At 34.2% G+C, this 22174-nt stretch overlaps 3 protein-coding genes across 4 annotated transcripts in view; all 3 read right to left on the reverse strand.

Moving 5' to 3' along the window:
• Positions 1–6381, reverse strand: part of LOC21409309 (alpha-mannosidase) — a 10451-nt gene extending 4070 nt beyond the window's left edge. The window contains exons 1-19 of the mRNA XM_010115030.2: positions 5980–6381; positions 5573–5656; positions 5400–5488; positions 5120–5294; positions 4435–4554; positions 4270–4353; positions 4093–4164; positions 3387–3500; positions 3195–3295; positions 3000–3093; positions 2576–2743; positions 2396–2485; positions 2200–2265; positions 2037–2093; positions 1714–1933; positions 1228–1364; positions 789–854; positions 622–681; positions 221–292 (exon numbers count right to left, since the gene is read on the reverse strand). Of these exons, the coding sequence (XP_010113332.1) occupies positions 221–292; positions 622–681; positions 789–854; positions 1228–1364; positions 1714–1933; positions 2037–2093; positions 2200–2265; positions 2396–2485; positions 2576–2743; positions 3000–3093; positions 3195–3295; positions 3387–3500; positions 4093–4164; positions 4270–4353; positions 4435–4554; positions 5120–5294; positions 5400–5488; positions 5573–5656; positions 5980–6198 (2088 nt within the window). The 5' untranslated portion in view covers positions 6199–6381. The remainder of the gene's footprint in view (positions 1–220; positions 293–621; positions 682–788; positions 855–1227; positions 1365–1713; positions 1934–2036; positions 2094–2199; positions 2266–2395; positions 2486–2575; positions 2744–2999; positions 3094–3194; positions 3296–3386; positions 3501–4092; positions 4165–4269; positions 4354–4434; positions 4555–5119; positions 5295–5399; positions 5489–5572; positions 5657–5979) is intronic.
• A 2090-nt stretch (positions 6382–8471) lies between these two features.
• Positions 8472–13856, reverse strand: LOC21409310 (26S proteasome non-ATPase regulatory subunit 4 homolog). 2 transcript variants are annotated; one of them, XM_024177069.1, is made up of 11 exons: positions 13747–13856; positions 13483–13596; positions 13020–13125; positions 11431–11545; positions 11148–11357; positions 10754–11066; positions 10317–10440; positions 9228–9316; positions 9067–9135; positions 8833–8914; positions 8472–8746 (listed from the first exon to the last, which is right to left on the reverse strand). In XM_024177069.1, the coding sequence occupies exons 1-10, from the start codon at positions 13756–13758 to the stop codon at positions 8864–8866; spliced, it is 1203 nt and encodes a 400-aa protein (XP_024032837.1). In that variant the 5' UTR covers positions 13759–13856; the 3' UTR covers positions 8472–8746; positions 8833–8863. The 2 variants fall into 2 exon arrangements, with proteins under 2 accessions (XP_024032837.1, XP_010113333.1); XM_010115031.2 differs by having other exon boundaries at positions 9228–9331.
• A 2073-nt stretch (positions 13857–15929) lies between these two features.
• LOC21409311 (MLO-like protein 4) lies at positions 15930–22174 on the reverse strand. Its single transcript, XM_010115032.2, has 15 exons — positions 21611–22174; positions 21453–21510; positions 21113–21330; positions 19913–20029; positions 19556–19616; positions 19347–19453; positions 19177–19251; positions 18855–18940; positions 18513–18562; positions 18217–18257; positions 17559–17729; positions 17420–17455; positions 17271–17338; positions 17122–17182; positions 15930–16495 (listed from the first exon to the last, which is right to left on the reverse strand). The coding sequence occupies exons 1-15, from the start codon at positions 21719–21721 to the stop codon at positions 16130–16132; spliced, it is 1626 nt and encodes a 541-aa protein (XP_010113334.1). The 5' UTR covers positions 21722–22174; the 3' UTR covers positions 15930–16129.

A 22174-nucleotide genomic window follows, 5' to 3' on the forward strand; every position in this document is an offset into this window, starting at 1 on the left:
CAAGGGAAAAAACTGAAAATTTTTTTTTTAACAAATTCAAAAAAAAAAAAAAAAAAAAAAGTATCTTGAAGAGTAAATTATGCATTTGAAATAGTATTTAGTGAGTCAAATACCTCCAAATCCTATTTCTGATACTTAAAAGAGCAGCAAATTACTATTAATTAGTTTCGTTTGTAATTGAAAGTCCTAGAACATTGAACCTACAAATATGTTAATTTACCTGGTAGATCCATGAATCAAACTCTTGGTGAATTTCATCTACTAGATCACCGCGAATGACCTCTAGCGGAACCTGAAGAATGCACGAAATTATTCTCCCAAGTTTATCTTGTGATCATTAGACACATAATTGTCTCAAAAAGCTTTACTATTGAGGAAAAACATCTTTGAGAAAGTAGTTTATGTACAGTCATTTCAGTCATATGTATCAAAATTTTGTCAAATGCAAAAAAGCCGTGACAAAATGGTCATTTCAGTTTCGTAGAACCAACAAAATTTTGACACGTGTGCATTCATGATGTTCGTGATAAAGTTTTTCATGATATGTATCATCACGGGTTATGAAATGGTCAAATGGACAGAACAACAACGTATACATTATAGTATTAAGAAAGCGCTTACTGATCTTGAAACAACGGTCGGAGGGGACCCATTAGGCCGGAAAATGTAAGCCCCTGAAGCCTGCAAAAACAGATTATTCCAAACATAGATCATTATATTGCATCATCTCAATTTAGAGCTAAAGAAACTCAAGAAACTATTAGCTTCTATAGGAACTTCAGATATACCTGAGAATCTGCATCACCAGTGCTTGAACCATACCAGAGATATGTCTGTTGTATTGGTACATCAACCTTGTAATATATGACAATCAAGCATGAATTACTTCAGCCTCCAAAAATTAAGAATAAAGGCAGAAAGGAAAGGGGAAGAGAAGTTATTATCTGGTTTTGCGCATCGACTGATTATAAATCTATTCAGTTTTTTGTTTCATTCCCTTCTAATTTCTTTGAAAAGTATTTTAAATACTGCCTATTGGTATATACACATCAAAAGATAATAATTATAAATTTATGTGACAAATGATAATGAGGTGATGTGCACATTAATTACACATTACATGTTAGTGTTGCAATGAGTTGTGATCAGAATGCCCAATTGATACCATATTATGGATTTTGTGTCAGTAAGAGATTTTCTCATGGCTACTTTTTATTAACAACTTACCCCAGTTTTAGAATTGTACATGCGTTTCAGTTGTCCTGAAGTAGAAGAAAAGGACATCTTCAAATCTCCAGGTCCGATTTCAATTGTGTCGTCTTGTGAACTCTTCGTCTCAGAGGCAAGTTCATGTCTTCGTTTCACTGCAATGGTTTGGAGAGAGAACAAACTAAACCAATGAGAGAAATTATCTTCCTCTTTGCAAATAATCTATGCAACGTTGAGGGTTTGTCTACGGTCCTTCGGGAGGACGGGTCCTCCTTTGTAGCAGGTAAAAGTTGGGGGTCTAACATAACATTTATTCTATGTATCAGCAACTTTAAAAAGGTGTATATTGGTATTTGATAGATAAATTCCTTATTGTTAAACCTTTACAAAATCATTGTTACATAAAATAAATGTTATGTTAACATGTAAGACTGGTCCTTCGTGAAGAACTTGATCCTTTACCGAGGAATTTATAGTGGGTGTCAAAAAGAACATAATAACTACCATTGTTATCTCCTTTAGAAATGAAGTAAGTATTCCAACCCAGTGGTGGCACAGACACTTGAAAATGAAGCCAATACTTGGGAGCTTCTTCAGGTTGTTTTCCCAAGTAGGCTTGTGTGTAGAACTTTCTTATGTTCCTTGTGACATTGTCTAAGCTTACGAATTGTGCCTCAATGGTGTTGCCTGAGGAATCTTTAACAACAAGATGGGCATCATTAACCTGGTGGAGATTGTGACTCTTAGGCCATATAGGAGAGAATGTTCTATTTATTAAGATAGTAACCAACTTTTTGATAGTATAAACTAAGTGAAGATGTACTAACCGGTATTCTAACAACGTCGGTACGACGCCACCCAAGAGAGTTATATGCCACTACAATCTGAAATGGCCAGTTAAGGAAAATAAATATTGAAAAAGAAAAAAGAAGGAAAACTCGACAACATAGTTTTCATGAAGAAAGGGTCGGAAAAGCTTGAAATATCTACCAAACTCTTCCCTTGTGTAATGTCTTCTTCTGTTGGTGGGCAGTAACTGATATTCAGCAATCGACACTGTTTAAATTAAGTGGGAGAAAAACAATTTAAGTATGATTAACTTAATCAAAATGGTAGAAAGTTCAGGAGTTATAAGTAGATAAATCCAAAAAAAATAAATAATGCTAGGAACAATGTTGAATATCACCTGGGAAAATGTAGATTCTTGAACTTCACATTGACCTCCTGATTTCTTCTTAGCTAAGCATGTAAGAGCAGAATTAACCACAATCTCTGACTGCAAAAAGCACAAGAATATATAAACTAAAAAAAAAAAAAAAGAATTAGCAATGAGGGAATAATTTTAAATGGTAAACTTGCTGCCAACCTCAGAGGCACCGATAAAGAGGCGCTTGGCGTAGTCGTTCGTTGTATGTTGCTTGGCCGTGCCAGTGACTGCATCATGGTGCTGTAGAATCCCTAAAGCATCTCCGAGGCTGAAAGTGTTCGGGCCTTTGGATCTGTTCCCAACCAGGAACTCGAGTTGCCTTGCCGCCTATTTTGTGCACACACAAAGATTCTTGTTTGATACTTTAAGAATATATATTATGTGAAGTCAAGTGAAAATCTGATGATGTTATATGGATCATAGTTAATGGTCTCGACATGGCATATAAAGGACAGTGTAATATGCCTTCTTACATAAGAATTCCATGATATTGGTGAAAAAAATAAAAATAAACACTCTTTCTGTCTTATTTTGAATCAAACATTACTCAACAGCACAATGATTATAACATGATTTTAGTTACCAGATAATATCCACCCAGAATCCGAACATATCCCTTCAAAGCAGCTCGGCTAGTGAAGAATCCAGTCCAGTAAGCATTTTGGCTATCTGCATACCTGTTAGCAACGAGCAAGACATGTATGTAAGAATAGTTAATAACTCTTTTTTTTTTCTTCAACAGGGTAGAATCAAAGTACAAGAACTATTTGAAGCTTACGGGAAGTAATCATCGGTTTTCAGTGGCCATGTCTCGTTGGCTGCATATTTAGCATCAGTGTAGAGAGATGGTGTGGAGTACAAAGCATTAACCCGGCCATCCTAAGAGATTTTCACGGTTTAACTAATTAAAAACAGCCAAAAAAAAGTACATATTTTAATAAAGATAAAAAACTATTTCTAATGAACTCACCTTGTTAACATAATGTATCAATTTATCCATTTGTTTGAACCAAGAATCAGCATACTGGTATTGGAAATCATCACCCATTGTCCACATGATGTGGTTTGTCCTTGTCACATTAGCCTGTATAGAAATGATGGTTTGAGCAATTAATGTAACATCTTTTCTTCAACATTAACACTAAGGGCCAGTTTGGTATTGCTTTTAGAGGCCCCAAATGTAATTTGCACATAACACGATCCGAAGTATGTTTAGTAAAATTGCATATCAAAGTCTTTTACGTAGTTATTTTTGAGAAGTTAGATCTTTTACACAAAAATATCGAAATTAGTGTTTTGAAACGTTAGTTTGAAATATTGGTCTGAAAAAATAATTCTTAAATTTTTCAAAAATCTTGCTTGGTGGGATGTTTTTAGATTTAAGTATTTGGGATCAAGAGAAAACAATGATATGGTTGGTCTTGATTCCGAAACAGCTCCACCAAACAAAGTTGCTATGGTTGGTTTTGTTTTTTGTTGTCCCGAAACCATAAACTTGGTTTTGAAACGCGAACCAAACGGTTTTTGACTCGTGCTTCTGCTTCTCCTTTTGCTATAAGTAAACTAGACCTTATTCCAAAAGTCCGTCAATCTCAAACTAAGAATAAATATAAGAGCCTTAAGATATAACCAAAACCACATTGATAAGCAAATATCATGAAAGCTAAGAAATTTACTTGGGCATTGGCAGCATCAACAAAATTTTGAACCCGGGTCTCAACATTGTAGCCATAAAGAAGAGAATTATCCTGCAATTTTTTCAATAAAGATTTAGAAAGACGAATGTGACATACACTGGAAATCACATTAAAAAAAACATGTTTTTCAGGAAGTGATTTCTAGTGAATATGAACCTGGACAGGGACAAAGTCATCGTTCACTTCAAAATGGAAGCCATTGGGAGGACTATAGTGAACAGGAAATGCATTGGTAAAAATCTGCACAAGGCTCAAAAGTTACAACAATGGTTAGTAAGTGAATCTAGTATAGCATATCACAGCAATTGCATATTTCAAAACCTGAGAAGAAGAGCCAAAAGTTTTCGAGCCACGCCATATAACTTCGAGTGACTTGTCTCCTTTCCTCTTTGCTCTGTCCTGATAATCAATCCTTGCAAAATGTACAGATTCAAATCCAACCTGTAAGAATAAGGGAAACCAAAAAATATCCTTAGTCTTTAATGGGAATTACGCAAATGAAACCAACATATTAAAACCATGATTTGTTCTATGGTAACTTTACTAGCCTCTAAACTCACTAAAAACCTTCTAGATTGGTCATTTTCTAAAGTGAAATTGGTCCTTGTATAAGATGACTATTTTGCTTTCAACTTTAACTGAAAACATTAAAATGGACTAACTACTAAGGGGAACTTTTTGAGAAGCTCAAAGAACACTACTCTTAATTTCAAAGCTTAAGGGCTAAAACAAGACTTTTTTCATAATTTAGGTACCAAAAATATTCTTGATCACCATCATATTCAAAAGAGTTAAAAGCATTATTATATGATTGCGGGCTTAGTCTAGCTGTAAAAACACACCCTGATCTCTAATGTTGACCTATAGAGTTCGAATCCCCCAACCCCAGTTCAAAAAAATATTTAAAAAAAAAAAAAAAAAAAAGAATAAGTTAAAAGGATAACAATGAGCAAGGTGATAAGTACTTAAAGTTAGTGTGCCACCAAGGAATTCCAAAACTTTGTACCTCAGCACTAAGAAGGTAAGCTTGGACAGCAGAGTGGCCAAAGGGATCAATTTGCCAACCAGCACGAGGGACCTTATTAAACTGCTTTTTTATGTAACTATGGCCTAGTGTCGTTTGGTCAATCATGTCTATGTAGTGGCATGTCGCTTCATCATGCATGCACCAACCTCCATTTCTAGTTCCCACAACAACAACAAAAAAAAAAAAAATATATATATATATATATATCATGAAATATAATCAAAGAAAAAGCAAAGAAGAGTAGAATTGAAGAACTTACATAAACTCCAAACGCCCATCATCTACAAGTTTCCTCACTTGTTCTTGCGTCTCGAAGCTTTGTTCTGTCCACCATCTTTGAAAAAAAGCCTTAAAAACATACCACTTTTTAAGTGAAGTTCAAAAGAAACATGCATTAATTTTTTATTTTAGTACTTCATTGGGCTTAATTACCATCTCAGCAAACACAAACTTCCTATTCGGATCACGCCGCAGCGATTCCACGACCGAGTCCAGCACATTCTCAACGCAAGCTCCCTACATAAGCACATCAACGATCAATCCATCATCCAAAAAAACCCGGCTTTATAAACTAAAATGAAAAACCAAAAACATAAAGTAAGCCACAAAAGTCCCTTCTTTGTAACACTTTCTTTCTGTTTCAGCACTCAAAAACGTAGTGAAATGAAGGTGAACAAGATCTTCAACTATTTAACAGAAAATAAGATAATAGAGTCCACGATGGTAGACGGGGAATACAGAAAGTGATAGAAAGATTGATGTTAGCATTTTTCTTCCAAAAAAACAACAAAGTGGTTTCAGCAGACCAAAAAAAAAAAAAAAAAACAGAACACACGAACCTGAATACTGTTGTTAGCTCCGACATAGTACTGATCGACGGTCTTCAACCAACCCACATCGTCATGAGAATGAGGCACCAAATGCACATTCAACTTCCCCTCCACAATGCCACTACTAGTATTATACTTCACATAACTGCCACTAACTACCAAACCATCACAAAAAAATCCCACAACACCAAAAACCACCACAAACTGAAGAAACCAAACTGACCCCATTTCTCAATAAAAAATCCCTTCTCTATTTCCCCAAGAGATCACTTTTCTTTTTGACTCTTTCATGAACTGGTCGATTTGATCAAACCAGTATTAGTTTTGTGAACAGAGAAACCACTTATAATAAATACTTTTGTTATTTTTAAGTGTTTGGAATTTGGATATAGACAAAAACCAGCCTTGGTTTTTCCTCTGGAGATATAAACTAGCCGGCCTATATATATACACCTATAGATATAGTTGTTGTTGTATAATGGGAACCCCATTTGCAGAGTTTTCAATTGGCTTACGTATCTGATAATGTGAAACTTTTTTAGTGGCCGAATCTTTGCACTAGAGGACGTTTATTTATTTATTTATTTATTCATACAGTAAAATAAAATTCCTAGCTAATTGCATTAGCGTCAGCTAACTGCATGTGAACGCCATGTGACTTCTGGCTTTAGCGAGGAATAACCTTGTATGATTGGTCAGTTTTTCTTCCCCTTTTTTTTTTGGTGGGTGATGGTAACGGTCAAAACAGAAGGTTAGAACTAACAATTCACCTCATCGAAGCTTTCAACATCTAACACAATTGCCGTGTTTAGAATTAATCCCATTTTTGTTTTTTATGTTTTTCGAAAAAGAAAAAATGAAAACATTTTCAAAACGGCATTTGGCACAATAAAGACAAAAAAGGGAAATGAAAATTATTTTTTTGTTTAGTGTAAAATGAAAGAGAAATGAAAAACGACTTTTAATCGTTTTTCATTTTTTATTTTCGTTTTCTCCTCTCTCGAGCATAGAGAGAGAGAAAGAGAGACATTAATGAGTTTTTTTTACTCTGAATACAATCTCTTGATAAAACTACCAAACGCATTTTCAAAAATAATTTATGTCTGAGATTAAAAACGTTTTCATTTTCATTTTTATACAAAAACCAAAATCATTTTAGAACGAGTTCTAAACGCACCTAATTTTTTCCGTTTGTGCTATTAAAAAAAAAAAAAAAAAAAAAAAAAAAAAAAAAAAAAAAAAATTTTTATGGTAGAAAAATGAACTAAAAATTTATTTAGTAATAAGTTTGCGTATGATATGACTTATGGATATCCAATAACACCTCTCATTTACATTCTTATTGTAAAAGAAACTTTAAGAGCAACTTTGCCGAATCAAGGTAATGGTTTTTGGCATTTTAATGTCGAATGGAATTAATGCTTTGGTCTCTATCACTGTTAATAAAAGCAAAGTTACAATGTGTCAACATTCTTTAGCAATTGTTATACTCATACAGCTGTCCTAGGCCTTAGAGAAATAAATAGTTATACGTCATGGTCATCTACATTTGGCCAATACTTTGTGAAGAAGCCTTTTTATTTTTATTATTATTTTTTCATTTGATTTATAATTGACATGATTACTTCATTTTACTTAATACCCTTGAACATTCTAACAGCCTTTTATGTTTTGCTTCGAGACAAAATGCCAAATCCTTTGAAGCTGATTTTATATGTTTATTTATGAGAAAATTGCTTAATTTACCTTTGTGCATGGATTTGAAATTTTACCCCTTATTTGGGTCTGAATTTTTCTCTCATTCTTAATTAATACCATTTTAACTAATAAAATTATTTAATTAAAAAATATTAATAAAAAATAAAACGGTAAAAGCCATAGATATTTGACTCATTTCTACTTCTGTATAGCTGCCAATTAGAGCAATTCAAACCACCATAGGATTGTTATGGGTCATTATGCAAAGCAATTCAAACCACCATAGGATTGTTATGGGTTATTATGACAATAAGGTTAGGGGAGCGGAAAAAGGTCAATGAGATGAGGAATGGAATGGAATTTGTGAAATGTCAACTAGTATTGTAAATAATTACTGAGTGAGACTTTTGATCAATCTTTTTTTCCAATAGTTAAGGTGCAGAACTGAACTAAAAAAAGTTCAAATCACCACCGACAAAGGCCAGAATTGAGCTGTGTGGGATCCACACTATCTTATACGATTTTATTGCATGCATGTATACTTTGTCTTATGAAATTGACATGCTATCCCATCAACAAATTAAATTTCTGTCAACCAAAATTTTCGTGTTGGACATTTCGTTTCATGATAATACACACACACACACACACATTTGGTCGATTAGCTAATAAAAAACAGGCGTATATAGGGTAGGCTGTATTACCACAACGATAGGTGACAACACTGAGAATGGACCACATTTCAAAATTGAAAGCAACAAGGAAGCAAAAATTATTGATTTAAGAATTGAGAAACTCATCTCTAAGACTGAGAAAGATGTGGTCCGAGCAGTCTTAGCCATAAAAATCATCATAGACCAAAAACCGCAGAGGAATGCATAATTCTCAAAATAAATGGTATATAGAGACGTTGAAACAAAGCAGAGATACATTTCAATGTTTTTTACCAGATACTCCCCCTACGAATAATAGTCCCTGCTTGTCTGAAGAAACACTATCAAAGACAAATGATAGTTAACAATAGGCCCCCAAAAATAAAATCAATTTCAATGGTGTAACACTGGAGAGCCTCTTTGACCTGCATGGCAAACATTAAGACAAAAGTCAAGTAAGAGCAAAGTATCACAGCTGAAGACATGGAGTGGTGAGGTTTAGAAGTAAAACCTGGCACGGAAAACTTTCCGAGTTCAGACACTTATTTATCCTCCTCTTTCGGTTCTTTGTCTTCATTTTTCTTCTTGTCAGTCTAAGGAATTAAAAAGAAGATGATAGAAGTCAATGGTCAGGATCATAGGCACGTAGTATCTTGACAGGAACATTGATTAAAAGTTAGTGAATCCAATTTAAATAGAAGTAAATCATTTTAGTTTCCAATCACCCCATATCAAATAAACTCACCTCTGACTGGCTTTGCATGGAAGCAAGCAAATCTTTAACTGAAGGATCATTTGGATCAACCCCTGGAAGCTGCAGAAACACTCAAATTATACAATTTATTAAAATCTAGAAGCAATGTTTCGCTACGGGCAAGAAAATGTTGCAGGTTGTGGCAAATATACCGAGGCGAGGATGGAAGACACAAAAGACTGGTCAGCCAGCAGCTTACTCATATCTGCTGGGTTAGAGGAATCTTTTGTGCTGTCCTGTGCTGATAATTGAAGAGCTGTGAGCATTGAGAGATCGACAATTAAATCATATACTTGAATCAGTAATAAACATTTGGACATTGGTGGGCATCCAAATATGTGCTAAGAGGATCCCAACTTATTGAATACACAAGCTAATAAAAAGCAGTTGTATATTATAATAAGAATATGCAGAAGTTGGCAAATTTCTAACTCTTATTTAATGCAATGACACAAGTGGACCTACAGATAGGGCCGGCAATATGGGTCACGACACGACAACACGATTTGAAAACGACACGAATTTCTTATGTTAGGGTTGAAAAAAAAGATATACAGATCAGAATATGAAAACCACTGGTCAATTTTGGGTTTGGGCCCGCCAAACCCAAACACGATACGAAACTCGTAAAAAACTAAAAAAATGTTTTTTTTCATTACATAATTTAGATTTTATTATGAACTTGTGATATCATAATAGTTATACTCAAAATCTTATACTATTATTTGCTTAATTTTGATGGATATTATTATATTTTAGTGTTATGCATTTTAAGTTATTTCTAATATGTAAAAAACTAAAGAAAAGTATATAATTTTCGTGTCAATTTCAGGTTCACAGGTCAATTTCGTGTCACGGGTCATTTTCGTGTCGTGTCGTGTCAACCCGTAAAGTGGTCGTGTCGTATTCATGTTGCAGTTTTTAAAAAATTTCATGTCACGAGTCGTGTTCGGGTTGACTGCAAGTTTAAGAGTAAAACAATCAAAAACACGACACGAACACGACAAGTGACACAAATTGCCACACCTACCTACAGAGCTTGCCAGCAAAACAATCTAAAAAATGCTTCACAATTTTGTTGCAGTAACTCGTCCTCACTTATAGCACTAGGTCAATCACCAATATATTTCACCAGACCAAAAGTAATTGCTCTAAATGAAACATACCAGCTACAGAGAAAAAGGAAGGATCAAACGTGCATCCAAGCATAAAAAAGAATAGCTCGATGCAACAAGACTTACCTAGGGCCAATTCTGGATCAACTGCAGCTGCCTCAGACATATCTGTGTCTCGCACATCATGACTCGAGGCAGGGTCGTCCATTGACATTGCAAGGGCCTGCTGCAGCAGAGCATTCTCATCGTCCTGTTGGATGTTGAACCATTAGACCAAAGACAATCAAAAAAGAATTTAAGCCAGCCAACAAAGAGAATGAATTTTCATATGCCTAACACATTTAACGAACCTGAATGTTACTGCCTAAGTGTCTCCCCTGCCCCACTTTGCAAAGGTTTTTAAAAAAAAAAGAAAGGAACCCCAGAAAACAATTTCACAAACATGGAAATTGTCGAGCATGTTAATCTTGTAGCTCTGAAACATAAAAAGTCTTGGCACTGCTTGATCAAAGATAAAAGTGCAAAAAGTGACTTCTTCAAATTCAAAGCAAAGGGTAACCAACCATTAAATCAGTTGCCTTATTGTCCGCTCCAGAAGCTGGAGTTGTGGCACGCTCAGTCATAGTTGCATCCTGTGAGCTGGAGGGTTGCTCCCCTCCTTTCTCTTGCTTAGCTGCCTCCTCTGCAGCCTTTTTAGCAGCTGCTTCCTGTCTGGCCCTCTCCTCTTCCATAGAAACTCTAAGAGCAAGGGCCAGCTCTGGATCTAGGTTGGGATCTACACCAAAATCAAAACCAGATGCACCTCCAGCTGCAGCGGCTGCCGATGCTGCCACAAAACCACTTGCACCTTCCCCATCCCCAGTGAAGATAGGCGTACTGCAACATGAACAACATTGGAAAAGTTTAATAAAGTATCTCACAAATAAAAGAAGCAAGGAAGAAATTAAAAGAATCAACCTTATAAGTACATCGGAAAGCACATTTGGACCAGGTGGAACATGAACAATGTGACTGGTATCATTATTGTTGACAGCAGCAAGAAGAGCTTCTAGCTTCTCAGTCTTTCCATCATCTTCTTCACCAAAATTAACAATATCAAGTGCTACACTATTCTTCTTTAACTTCCTTCCGATCATCTCCAACAACTTTTTCTCATGCTTTATGGGACTGTAAATAATGTGAAATGTAAGAATGGGAGTATCAGATAGTGAAAAGATACGCAACTCGCATGTTAAAATACCTTCCAACAAAGACGATGATTCTTTGTTGCTGCTTCTTGTTCTGCCGATGCTTAAGAGCCAGCTGAGCCACCTGAATTCCAGCGGCCAGATTCATCTCACCACCTATTTCTAGACCTATATTTAAAAGGGAAAGAATATCATTAAATTGGAAACTATATAGAAATGACAAAAGACAACAATCATTTCCAAGACAATTGGAAAGAAACAACTGTATCTGTTCCTCCAAATGTTCCAAATACACTTGTGACATTATATTTTTAGATTCCAACATGGTACCTTGAAGATTTACGGCACAACACTTAGGTTCACCAAGGACATGCTAACAAAAACTTAAGAGACTAGAGGAGTATAACACATATATACTTTATCCACAAGTATATATACTAAATTGATAAAGACATATATGCAGCCCCAAACATCCTCCATATGACTAAACACTGCACTATCTCTGACATTACTAAATCAAATCCAGAAAGAGGGCCAACAAAAAGCTCAAGCAAGTCCACCAGTTGGAAAAATTCCCAAGTGTGAACCATACCAAGGCGATAAAGATAACAAGACTATTTCTTCTATGCAACTTCTTTGGCAAGGACTTCACACTTAATCGATATGTATGATGAGTCAGATAAACATTATTTGCTAGTAAACACAAACAAAATTAAGTGGATGAGTGGAATGCCCTCAAATATCTCCACCTCAAATTAAAGTCTTTATGATGCAGAACAAGATTCGAAAGATCATGAATTGAAAATATATAGTCATTACGATAGATGTTACTTTTAGTATATAATTTTGAATTAGGATTTACTTGAGATTGTGTTAATTCTTAGCATTATTCAAAATGAAGTTAAGTTTATCTTATTTGTTTCGATTTCTATAAGCACCTTCGTGATTGTAATTTAAATTTAGTTTGATCATTAATGAATATTGAGATGTCTAGTTCCCTTGTTGCTATTCTCTTCTATCTCTAGTGGTTCAATCTCTCTCCTGATTCTATTCTCTCACTAAGTCTTCTATTTCCCTCTCTAAGGTTCTCTTTCTATCTCCCTCTCTAAGGTTCTCTTTCTATCTCCCTTGGGATTCTTCTACTCTATCTTGCCTCAATTCTTCTTTCTCAGTTCTCTGTTCTATCTTGTCCTACATCATTTTAGGAGAAATTTGTTGATGAATATGACATCTAGAGGCAAAGGAAAAGTAAATTAACACCCAATGCCGATTGTAGCAGTTTTCTAAATATTATAAACGTTAAATCCCAAAACATTTTTACCCAGCCGAAGATGCTGAAAAGTAAAGAACTTTTATCTACTCAATTTGTCTTTAGTTTATCTTTCATAATAGTTCATCTAAGCAAGTATAATTTATCACCCTCTCTTTCCTTAATTTCCAGAAGGCAAGTCTTTATTTTTCATTTAACCACAGAAGGCATTTGACAAGGTAACTGTAATATGAAACAAAATACATTAAACGTTGCGAGCATTAAAAAAATAAAAAATAAATAAATAAATAAACGTTATACTGACCCAGATCCAACAAGAATCCAAAAATGCTAAATCAAATAAATAAAATCAATACATAAAAACAAACTAACCATGCATGCATGCTAGGATCTTGCCAAGATCACTAGTAGGAGTGACTAAAACACGAACCCCTTTTCCTGCCATTGTGAGAACTCCTACTGTATTCTCCGGATTAGACTGCACAAAATCCAAATATATTTCTTCAAATATCTAAACAAGGACTAAATGAACACTACATATTTTCTCTTGTCTCCATTTCTCAGGAATCCATAACACAATTCAATTAACCCAAAGTATAAATGTTTTGCAACAACAAATTAAGTCCTAAAATTAAAATCCAGTACATAGAAACAAATAAAGCAATCTTCAGCACGATAAAATATAGCGAAACAAACGCAACAGAACACTAGTCACTACAACTCCACCCAGCTACAACAAGATTCCAGGTTTTCCTTTCTTTTCCCACATTTTCCCACAAACCAAACAAACGATAAACAATAGAAAACAAAGAAAAACGAGTGAAATATTCTTGACCTGGGTTTTAGCTCCACAAATGAGGTTAACAGCATCGGATTGAGCTTGAAACCTGGAAGGCGAATAGTCACCATTTCGCATCCATTCTGAATTATCGATACAGATCATCGTTGCCTGTGAATAGAAGCCATAGGCGAAACATATTAAAATCGAAGAAAAAAAACCCTAATTTCTTGACATACAATGAGATAATCGGAGTTTCAAAATCGTGAGAAACAAAGTTGAAATTGGAGATTGATTGAAAGTGGGAAGAAGGGATTTTACCTCGAGCACCATGGTAGAAGATTGGAAGAAACAGAGAAGAGAAGGATCCCGAGAAATGGAGAGAGAGAGAGAGAGAGAGAGAGGAGAGAGAAGCAGTTCAGTTTTCTTGCAAAAGGGGACTTCTTTTTCTTTGAGTGTTCTAATAAGGAAGTATATAAGAAACTATCAGGTGCGGAAAAGAGTGGTCGTTCAAACATTACAACCAATTATATGGTGCCACGTTCTCAAACAGGAAGGAGCAAAATTAGCCGGTCTAATCAATTTTGTTGATTTAAATTTTTTTATTTACACAGAAAAATTTAAATTGTGCAGTTAAAATTATAGTTTGAATTGGTTTTTAGATGTACAATTAAAATTTTAATCTAAAAAATAAATAAAATTAAAATTTGTGTTTATTAGGTGTGAGTTGGCACCTTTTTATTGTTCACAAATATTTTGAACGGTTACAATTTAAGAGGGAGTTAAATTTTAAGTTGGACACTTTAACTCGTTCAAACAGAGAATATAATTCAAATTGAGTACTTACCAAAATGAATTTAAACTATGCTCACCGTTCAAATCAAGTTAAATTGAATTAAATTGATGAAACAAACAGGGGCCTAGATTTTGAAATTTCCAACCCGAAAAACAAGTTTTCCAACCAACAATGAAAGAAAAAAGAGAAAACATTGGGAAGTTTTCAAAATTTTGAGGAAGAAAGTAAAAAATAAGGATAATTTTAATTTAGTACCCTATGTTATAGTGAAATTGTTTTTCATTATCATTTGTTCTTAATAATTTTGAATTAGTGCCTCTCCCTTTTAAAAATTTAATTTTTAGTACCTTGAAACTCTTTTTTAGAACATAAAAATATCGAATTTGTCCTTTTAGTAATTTGTTATTTTGGTTTACTCGAATTTAATTTTTTAATTATTAAAGGCTAAAAGGGTGTTAGACGATAAGGTTTTTTTCAAAATTTTTAAAGCTCGTTTGGAATGTATACTCAAATCATGTTTTGAGTTCATTAGCAAGAATTTTATGAGAGAGCAAATTTTGAAATTTAAACTTTTTATGAGATAAAAAATATTGTAACATAATCATAATTTGAGTTTGAGTATAACTTCTAAACAATCCCTTAATAAAGAGTATTCAACCAAATCAGAAATTTTTACTTAATAAAGAGTATTCAACCAAATCAGAAATTATTAAAAAAAGGGAAAATTCGGCATTTTATATTTAAAAAAAGGCTTCAGGGTACTAAAAATTAATTTTTTAAAGACAGAGGTATCAATTTAAAATTATAAAAAACACAGAGTATTAAAAGATAATTTTGCTATAACACAAAGTATCAAATTGAAATTATTCATAAAAATATATATGTAAAAATGTATAGTGTATATTTTCTCAACAACCACAATTTTTTTTCAAAAGAGAAAATAATCATTTTTAAGAAAACGACATGCAGTTTGGGGGAATAAACTTGGGAACATTCAACAATGAAAACACGTCGTTTGTCTGATTTAAAACGAAGTGCCGTTTATATATTGTAATGACGTCTCCAAGCATAACAGGTGTTTTAAAAGAAAATTCTAAAAAAATTAAAAATAAACACTAGCTCCATATTGTTTTTAGGTAGACACCAAAAATTCTAAAATATGAATCGCATATCATTCTTTTGAGCAAATAAATAAGACAGCCTACCGCAAAATGACACGTCATTTCGGGAGCAGAAATATTAATACAATAATAACTACATGTTGCTCATTTGATGCGAGGAAAACAAATCCCAAAGGAACCACCAATTGTGACCCACCGACGGAGTAAGTGTTTTTAATTGTTAGATTAATTTTTTAACAGTTAAATCTGTATAGATTCGTATTAAAAATTTACATAACACACTACACAGAACTATGACAGTTGTATAATTAATCTAATACGGTAATAACACTCCACCAGTGGATCACAATTGGGGGTTGCACCCTAAAGGAAGCCAGGGTTAAAAAAAAAAATACAAGCTTTTGATGTTCTCAAACGACAGCAAGCTTTTGAACTGGAAACGACATGTCTGTAGTAGCATAAAGGAGATAAACTTTAGACAGTATGTCGTTTTCAGATGTTCTATTAGCAGTGCCGTTTTGTTAAAAAAAAAAAACACGGCGGCATAATATCAAATAATTGCGCACTTTATGGCACACGTCGTTAGCTTTCGAACATCACGGTAAGAAACGACACGTAGTTTCTAAAGGTGCCGTTTTCGCATGATAAATAGCAATCTTTCAGAGACAAAATGCCATCTCGTTTAGAGACAAGCAACATGTTTTTCACCAAAATATTTTGTATATTATGTCTCTAATTTCTTCATAAAAGTAATCTTTAGTATTGATTAATGCTCTTAATAAGGAGCTTAAGGTGACGTAGCATCATTGTTGTTAACACTACGATGTCGTATTTCACTGTCGTTACTGCTGAAACTGTCGTAGAGAGGACTTCCAAAGAATGGAAATTGACGAGACATTCCAATTCCATGACTTGTGTTGTGGACTCCCGAGGAGCTTCCTTCTGTGCTAGTTGAGGCAAAGTCGTCACTCCTGTGGGTCCCACTCAGCACAGAATCCGAGGATGTCGTAGTAGTTGTTGTCGTTGTTGGTGTTGAACTAAGAAGTGGAGTTGTATGTGGCGTGGAATGCCTGGCCTTGACTCTTCTCTTCCACCCAGATAATGATCTTCTCACACCTTCTGATATCACAGTTCTCTTGAACCTAGATCCCATCTACAACAATATGATCAATATCGTTAACAAAGGTTTTCGACTGATTTTAAACAACGTTTTTGTAATAGTGAACTGTCATGAATCAAAATGAAGAAAGGAAAAGTTTTCTTTTCCAACTTATTCCTGTTTTCAGAGGTTAATTTCTTTCTACTTGAATTGGTATAAAGCATGAAATCACTAAAAGCATCTTTATTGTAATGTCAGTGCCAAAATTCATCCTCCAATTTAAAATAGCATTATATACTGAAGTACAAAATAGAACAACATATCAAATTTGTAATTTTCAGAACTTTTTGTGTCAAACATAGCATTAACATTGACATTTAGACATGGTCTTATGGCCCTTTTTTAGTGGATGATCATATGTACAAATACATTTATTATGTTGGTATTATGATTTAAAGGGAAATCGGGTTGTTTCCAAGTTCAACTCCTAATAGGCAATTAAATATTGAAAAGGAAATCAATTCAATTGTTCTCTTGAGTATTCCTATCTATGCTTTACTAAACATTTTCTATTCTTTTTGTGTTCCATTACAAATTAGTAAATTACGCATCCTTGGAGAAAAGAAAGAGAGAGAGAGAGAGAGAAATACTGGAATAGGAGGGAAAGTCCAACTTCAAACCTGGGTGATGATAACATAGAGTGGGAATGTAATGAAGCTGCACCAGAACTGTGAGATCACCCTGCAGTGAAGAATAATACTTGTAAACATCAACTTTTTAATGGCACACCAGCACATTCTAGAAGCTGTTTTATCCGTGGGGGTTGTACCCGAACGACAAGCGAATCGCGAGGAATCGACGGTTGTCCATGAAACAAGAAGGCTCCTTAATTTCCCACTGGAGCAAAAACAATGAAATGAGCATCATAATTAAGAATCTCACAATGTGAAGTCTTTCTTTGGAAGGAAATATTCTCACCAGGGACCAAATGAAAGTTGCCATCTCAAACGCATTCTGCAAAAAACAGAGGTTTTTAGTAGTGATTTAGACGAGAATGCATATTCTAGATGGGATTTCATAGGCTTAATTAAGAGGGTGTTAATCATTCATTACTCACTTGAAAGGATATTAGTTGTATCAAGTGCAATAGAAGCCTTGGCTTTCCAAACCAAAAGAGCTCATCCCGCAGCTTAAACCGGCGATTTTCCATGTATGGACAGTTATCCATGATTTCAACGGCTAGTTTTACCACCACTCGATGAAGTTTAGTACCAATAAGCAGGATCAACTATTGTGCATTTCAAAGAAAAGAAAAGGGAGAGAGAAATATTAGCAGACTTAATAGAGAACTGCTATTTATCACAGATAATGTAATCAAATGGTGGAGCCAGGAAATTCTTTTCACAGGGGTGTAGAAACTAAAAATCTAGTTGGGGTTTTAATTTGGAAATATGAGTATACTTAAAAAGTCAAAACTTGGAGTACAATTGAAATTTTTCAAGAAATTCTAACTAGATATTGTAATTCATAAAATTTCAAGAGGGGAAAATAGCAAAATAGATTGTATATTAAAAAATCTTTTTTAAGGGAAAAAAATAGAAAGAGCCATTGGGTCCAAGGGAAAAAGTACCCACTAATATATATATACACAATAGGAAAAAATATATATACACAATAGGAGTCCCACACACATACATATATTCTGGAGTCCTACATATTAATATTAAGTAGAAGAAAAATGTAAAGAGGAAAATAGTTTGAAGGAGATGACTTACAATAGCAGGGAGGAAGGAAAGCCAAAAGTAAATGTTGCTTCCTGAATTCAAGTCACACAGTTCATGCTCTAAGGATTAACTCCATAACTAAAAGGTAGAAATTAAACAAATTTCAAAGATGGGAAGAACACAAATGTACTTCAGTACTAAACAGATTTTAAGAAAAGATCCATGGCTTTTCAATAAACAATATGTGAGATTATATGCTAACATAATGGTGCTTACTTTTATATTGTCGATTATGTTTAATCAGGTAAATTTATGTTATAAGTTAGTGAGGGATCAAAGAGAATTACCATGAAAATCCAGAAAGATGCAACAAATGGCATATATCCAGAGAGGAATACTGCAACAAAGATATGCAAAAATTAGCTGAATAACAATTTTTTTCTAAAAATCTCTTATGTTCAAAAAGAGATTAAGGAGTTTCTTTAGTAAGACTGGAAAAAATGAACTATTGGTAGTTCTTTATTTTTCAACTGTCAAATTATATCAGAAACTGTCAAATTGTATCAAAAACTGTCTATTTTGCATACTTTTTCAATGTGATTTTGACCGGATCCAATGATTAGAATTGGTCCTACCAGTAGACTGGCCCACCAGAGAAATTTCTAAAGATTATTAAAGAAATGAGGTACCTAATTCCCACTATGTCACGAAATTCTTCCTCCATGCTCCGAAGCATATAATTATGGAAATCATATGACAAAGGAAGTTGATGAGTCTATAGTAAGAGAAAAAAGATCAGCAAAGTTACCAACAAGGAGGAGGATTCTGTGGTAGGGTATCAAATTAGACTGAGAAAAGTACGATAATTTACGAAACATGATGATGATTAAGCAGCTCAAAACTGATGAGAGATCTAAAATTTGGAACTCATATTATCATACAGATTGTAGATAAGATTTTTTTTTTTTTTTAATAAATAAAGTAGATACTTAATTTAGCTAGGAAACATACAGTGATGAAGCCTAATCGCAAAGCCATGTAATCCGATCGGTTTATCGAGCTCCAGAACTGGCGGCTAAAACAAAGCTGCAAAATTGAAATGACACAATTCTTGAGAAATAATACAAGTAACTAGAATTGTTCTTTCTAGTAAACAAATTAAAATAAAATTGTGAAAATACCATCCAAACAAGAAACTTATGTTGGCTCCATGAATGGGATGTATGGTGGTCAATAAAAGTAGACATTCTTCTCATTCTTGCACAGTTTGGAAGAGCTTCTGGACTGTCTGAATTCAGAAAAATTAATATGGTAAATCAAGAGATTTATAATGATTATAACAATTTTATAAATAAATAAAAAATCTCTATAATCAGCTAAAGAGTGTTACCTTCTAAGCTCTGATTAGCTATAACTTTGGCTTCATTTTCCCATACTCTCCAACTATAGATCTGCATCAAATTTAGTTAGTGCTCAAAATTAAGGCCCAATTGAGCATTACAAAGCACATACTAGAAAATGAATACGTAGATCTTTTCCTGCAGTCCCTCTGATAGGAGGTCCTCCAACGTAACATCTAAAAATGAAAAATGTAACACGACGGTCATTGAACTCAACATTGATGTTGGGGAAGTGTAAAATAGATTATACACCTCTTCAAAATGACTGTTATATTATGTTTTTCAGTTTTACGTGTTACGCTTGATGGACCGCAGAAAAAGCATATGTATGTATTTATGTATTCAACCTTAAGCATGGCCAAGGCAATGGCAGCAAAGCTGTAGAAAACATGTGTGGTGCCAAGAACAAATATGAAACGATGAAGCTGTTCAAGACTTTCATGGGAGGCAAAAGATTCGTGACCCTGGCCAGCAAACAACAGGCTAATTTGTAAGATTCTCCTATAAATTATAAACCTTGTTCATAGAACAATCAAATCAAATGAATCCTTTACTACTTTTTTGATACTTAGAATCACTTGCTACTTAGGACATGATAACTAGTGTGATTTTTTTTTTCTATTAATATTATTGTTAAGTCTCTAAGCAATTGACTGAGCATGAACATCTTTACCCCATGTTTGGTGCACGGTGTAAAAGGGAGAATCAGATCGGATAAGTGGACGTTTGGTTCATGAATTCAGAATCATTCTCGTTTTACGTGTGTTTTTGTGAGAGAAAAACATTATAGAGAACCATGAATCATGATTCAGAATCAGTGATGAAAATAAGAAACAAACGTCCTCTTAATCCCATGTTTGGTGCATAACCCGAGACAAGATTCGTAATCTCTTCCGCCAAAAGTATTCCCATTTCGACATGTTAATGGAGTACTAATCCCATTGAGGTATGTAGATTTTACTAATCTCATACCTCCATAATTATTGTGGGTCCCACTTTTGCGTAACAAAATAATCCACTCCAATATGATGCTAAACAACACGTGACATCCAAGCTCAGTGAAATCATCCTATGCAATTCGGTGCACAAAAACACGGCCTCAAACGAGTACTAATCTCCGATTAAAATATAACTATGAGCCATAATCTATTAAGGCCCCGTTTTTTTTACTAATTTGAGTTTAGAATTCGAGTTTTGCTACAGTAAAAAGCTCTCAGAAATAATCACATCTAATTTTTTTACTACAGTAAAAAACTCTCACACAACATCACATCTCAAGTCGAATTAAAAACTCAAATTAACGAACCGAACGGAAGATTGCACGTTTTAAATAAAAATCATATTCCAAAATTATACACATGACATCAAAGCTCAATGAAATCATCCTATACAATTCAGTGCACCAAACACGGCCTCAAATGAGTACTAATCTCCGATTAGAATATAACTATGAGCCATAATCTATTAAGATTGCGTGTTTTAAATAAAAATCATATTCTAAAATTATATGAAAGGGTGAGAAGGAAGCAGTGTATATATACATATACCTGAGAACAATATTCATGAACTGCAAAATGCTTTCTGGGAACCGACTTATTAACAGACTCTGACGTTGAAACAAGAAAATCATCCACTGAAGAAACTTGGCCATCTAATGCGCATGGGAAAAATTTGCTGCTCAAAGCAGAGGTTTTCACACAAATCTTGGCCACAACAACAATCCAATGACCCATCAAAAGTGACAAAACTCCAAAAAGCATTAGCTCTGCTTCAAAATATTCAACACCAATATTACACCAAATGATCACACACAAAAAAAAAAAAAAAAAAAAGCCATCAACAAATATTTTAAAATTAGATAAAATGCATCTTTTTTTTTTTTGGGACCTTCTTTGATCTTTTCCAAAGCTGCAAGGAGGGATTTCCTCCGAGTCTTGTCCAACCACTGACTCAAAGAGACAAAAAAACAACATCAAAACAAATTAAAGATTCAATAAAACAAAAAAAAAGACAAAAGTACGCATAATATTATTAGTACTTCTTACCTTTCCAAATTGTTTCAAAGAGACGTGAAAGAAGAAGCCAAGAGAAACCAGCACAGTGATGACTGTGGCAAAAGCCCATGTTGGGGTTTCCTCCAAAGATCTCCCCTCCATTTCCCACTTGGGATAATTTGTTGTTTTCAGATCAAAATGTGTTGTTTTATTGATTCAAATGCAGAGACATTAATTGAGAGAAATGGGCTTTTTTTTTTTATGCCTGGAATTGAATTTTGAGACTGTAAAATAAATAAAAATTTAAGGAACATGCATGGGGTGGTGGCACAAACCAGTTGGGGGTATGATAGGCCTAAGAAAATGGGCCCCACTAACTGATTTTCCAACATGGTTGGGGACTTGGAAACTCTGCAACGTGCTTGTGTCAATCTGTTTTTTTTTTTTTTTTTTTTTTTTTTAACAGTAAGCACCCTTTGAGATTGGGGAAGCCCGAGACTTGAATCTTTGATCTCTCCCTCAGTGAGAGTCTAAAGAGGAGCCCACCACAATCACTGTATCCAACCCCCGAGTTGATTGTGCCAATGTGTTGATCACTTTTGGATCTTCTTCTTC

The sequence above is a fragment of the Morus notabilis genome, unplaced genomic scaffold (assembly GCF_000414095.1).
Source record: "Morus notabilis unplaced genomic scaffold, ASM41409v2 Scaffold384, whole genome shotgun sequence".
Lineage (NCBI taxonomy): Eukaryota > Viridiplantae > Streptophyta > Magnoliopsida > Rosales > Moraceae > Morus > Morus notabilis.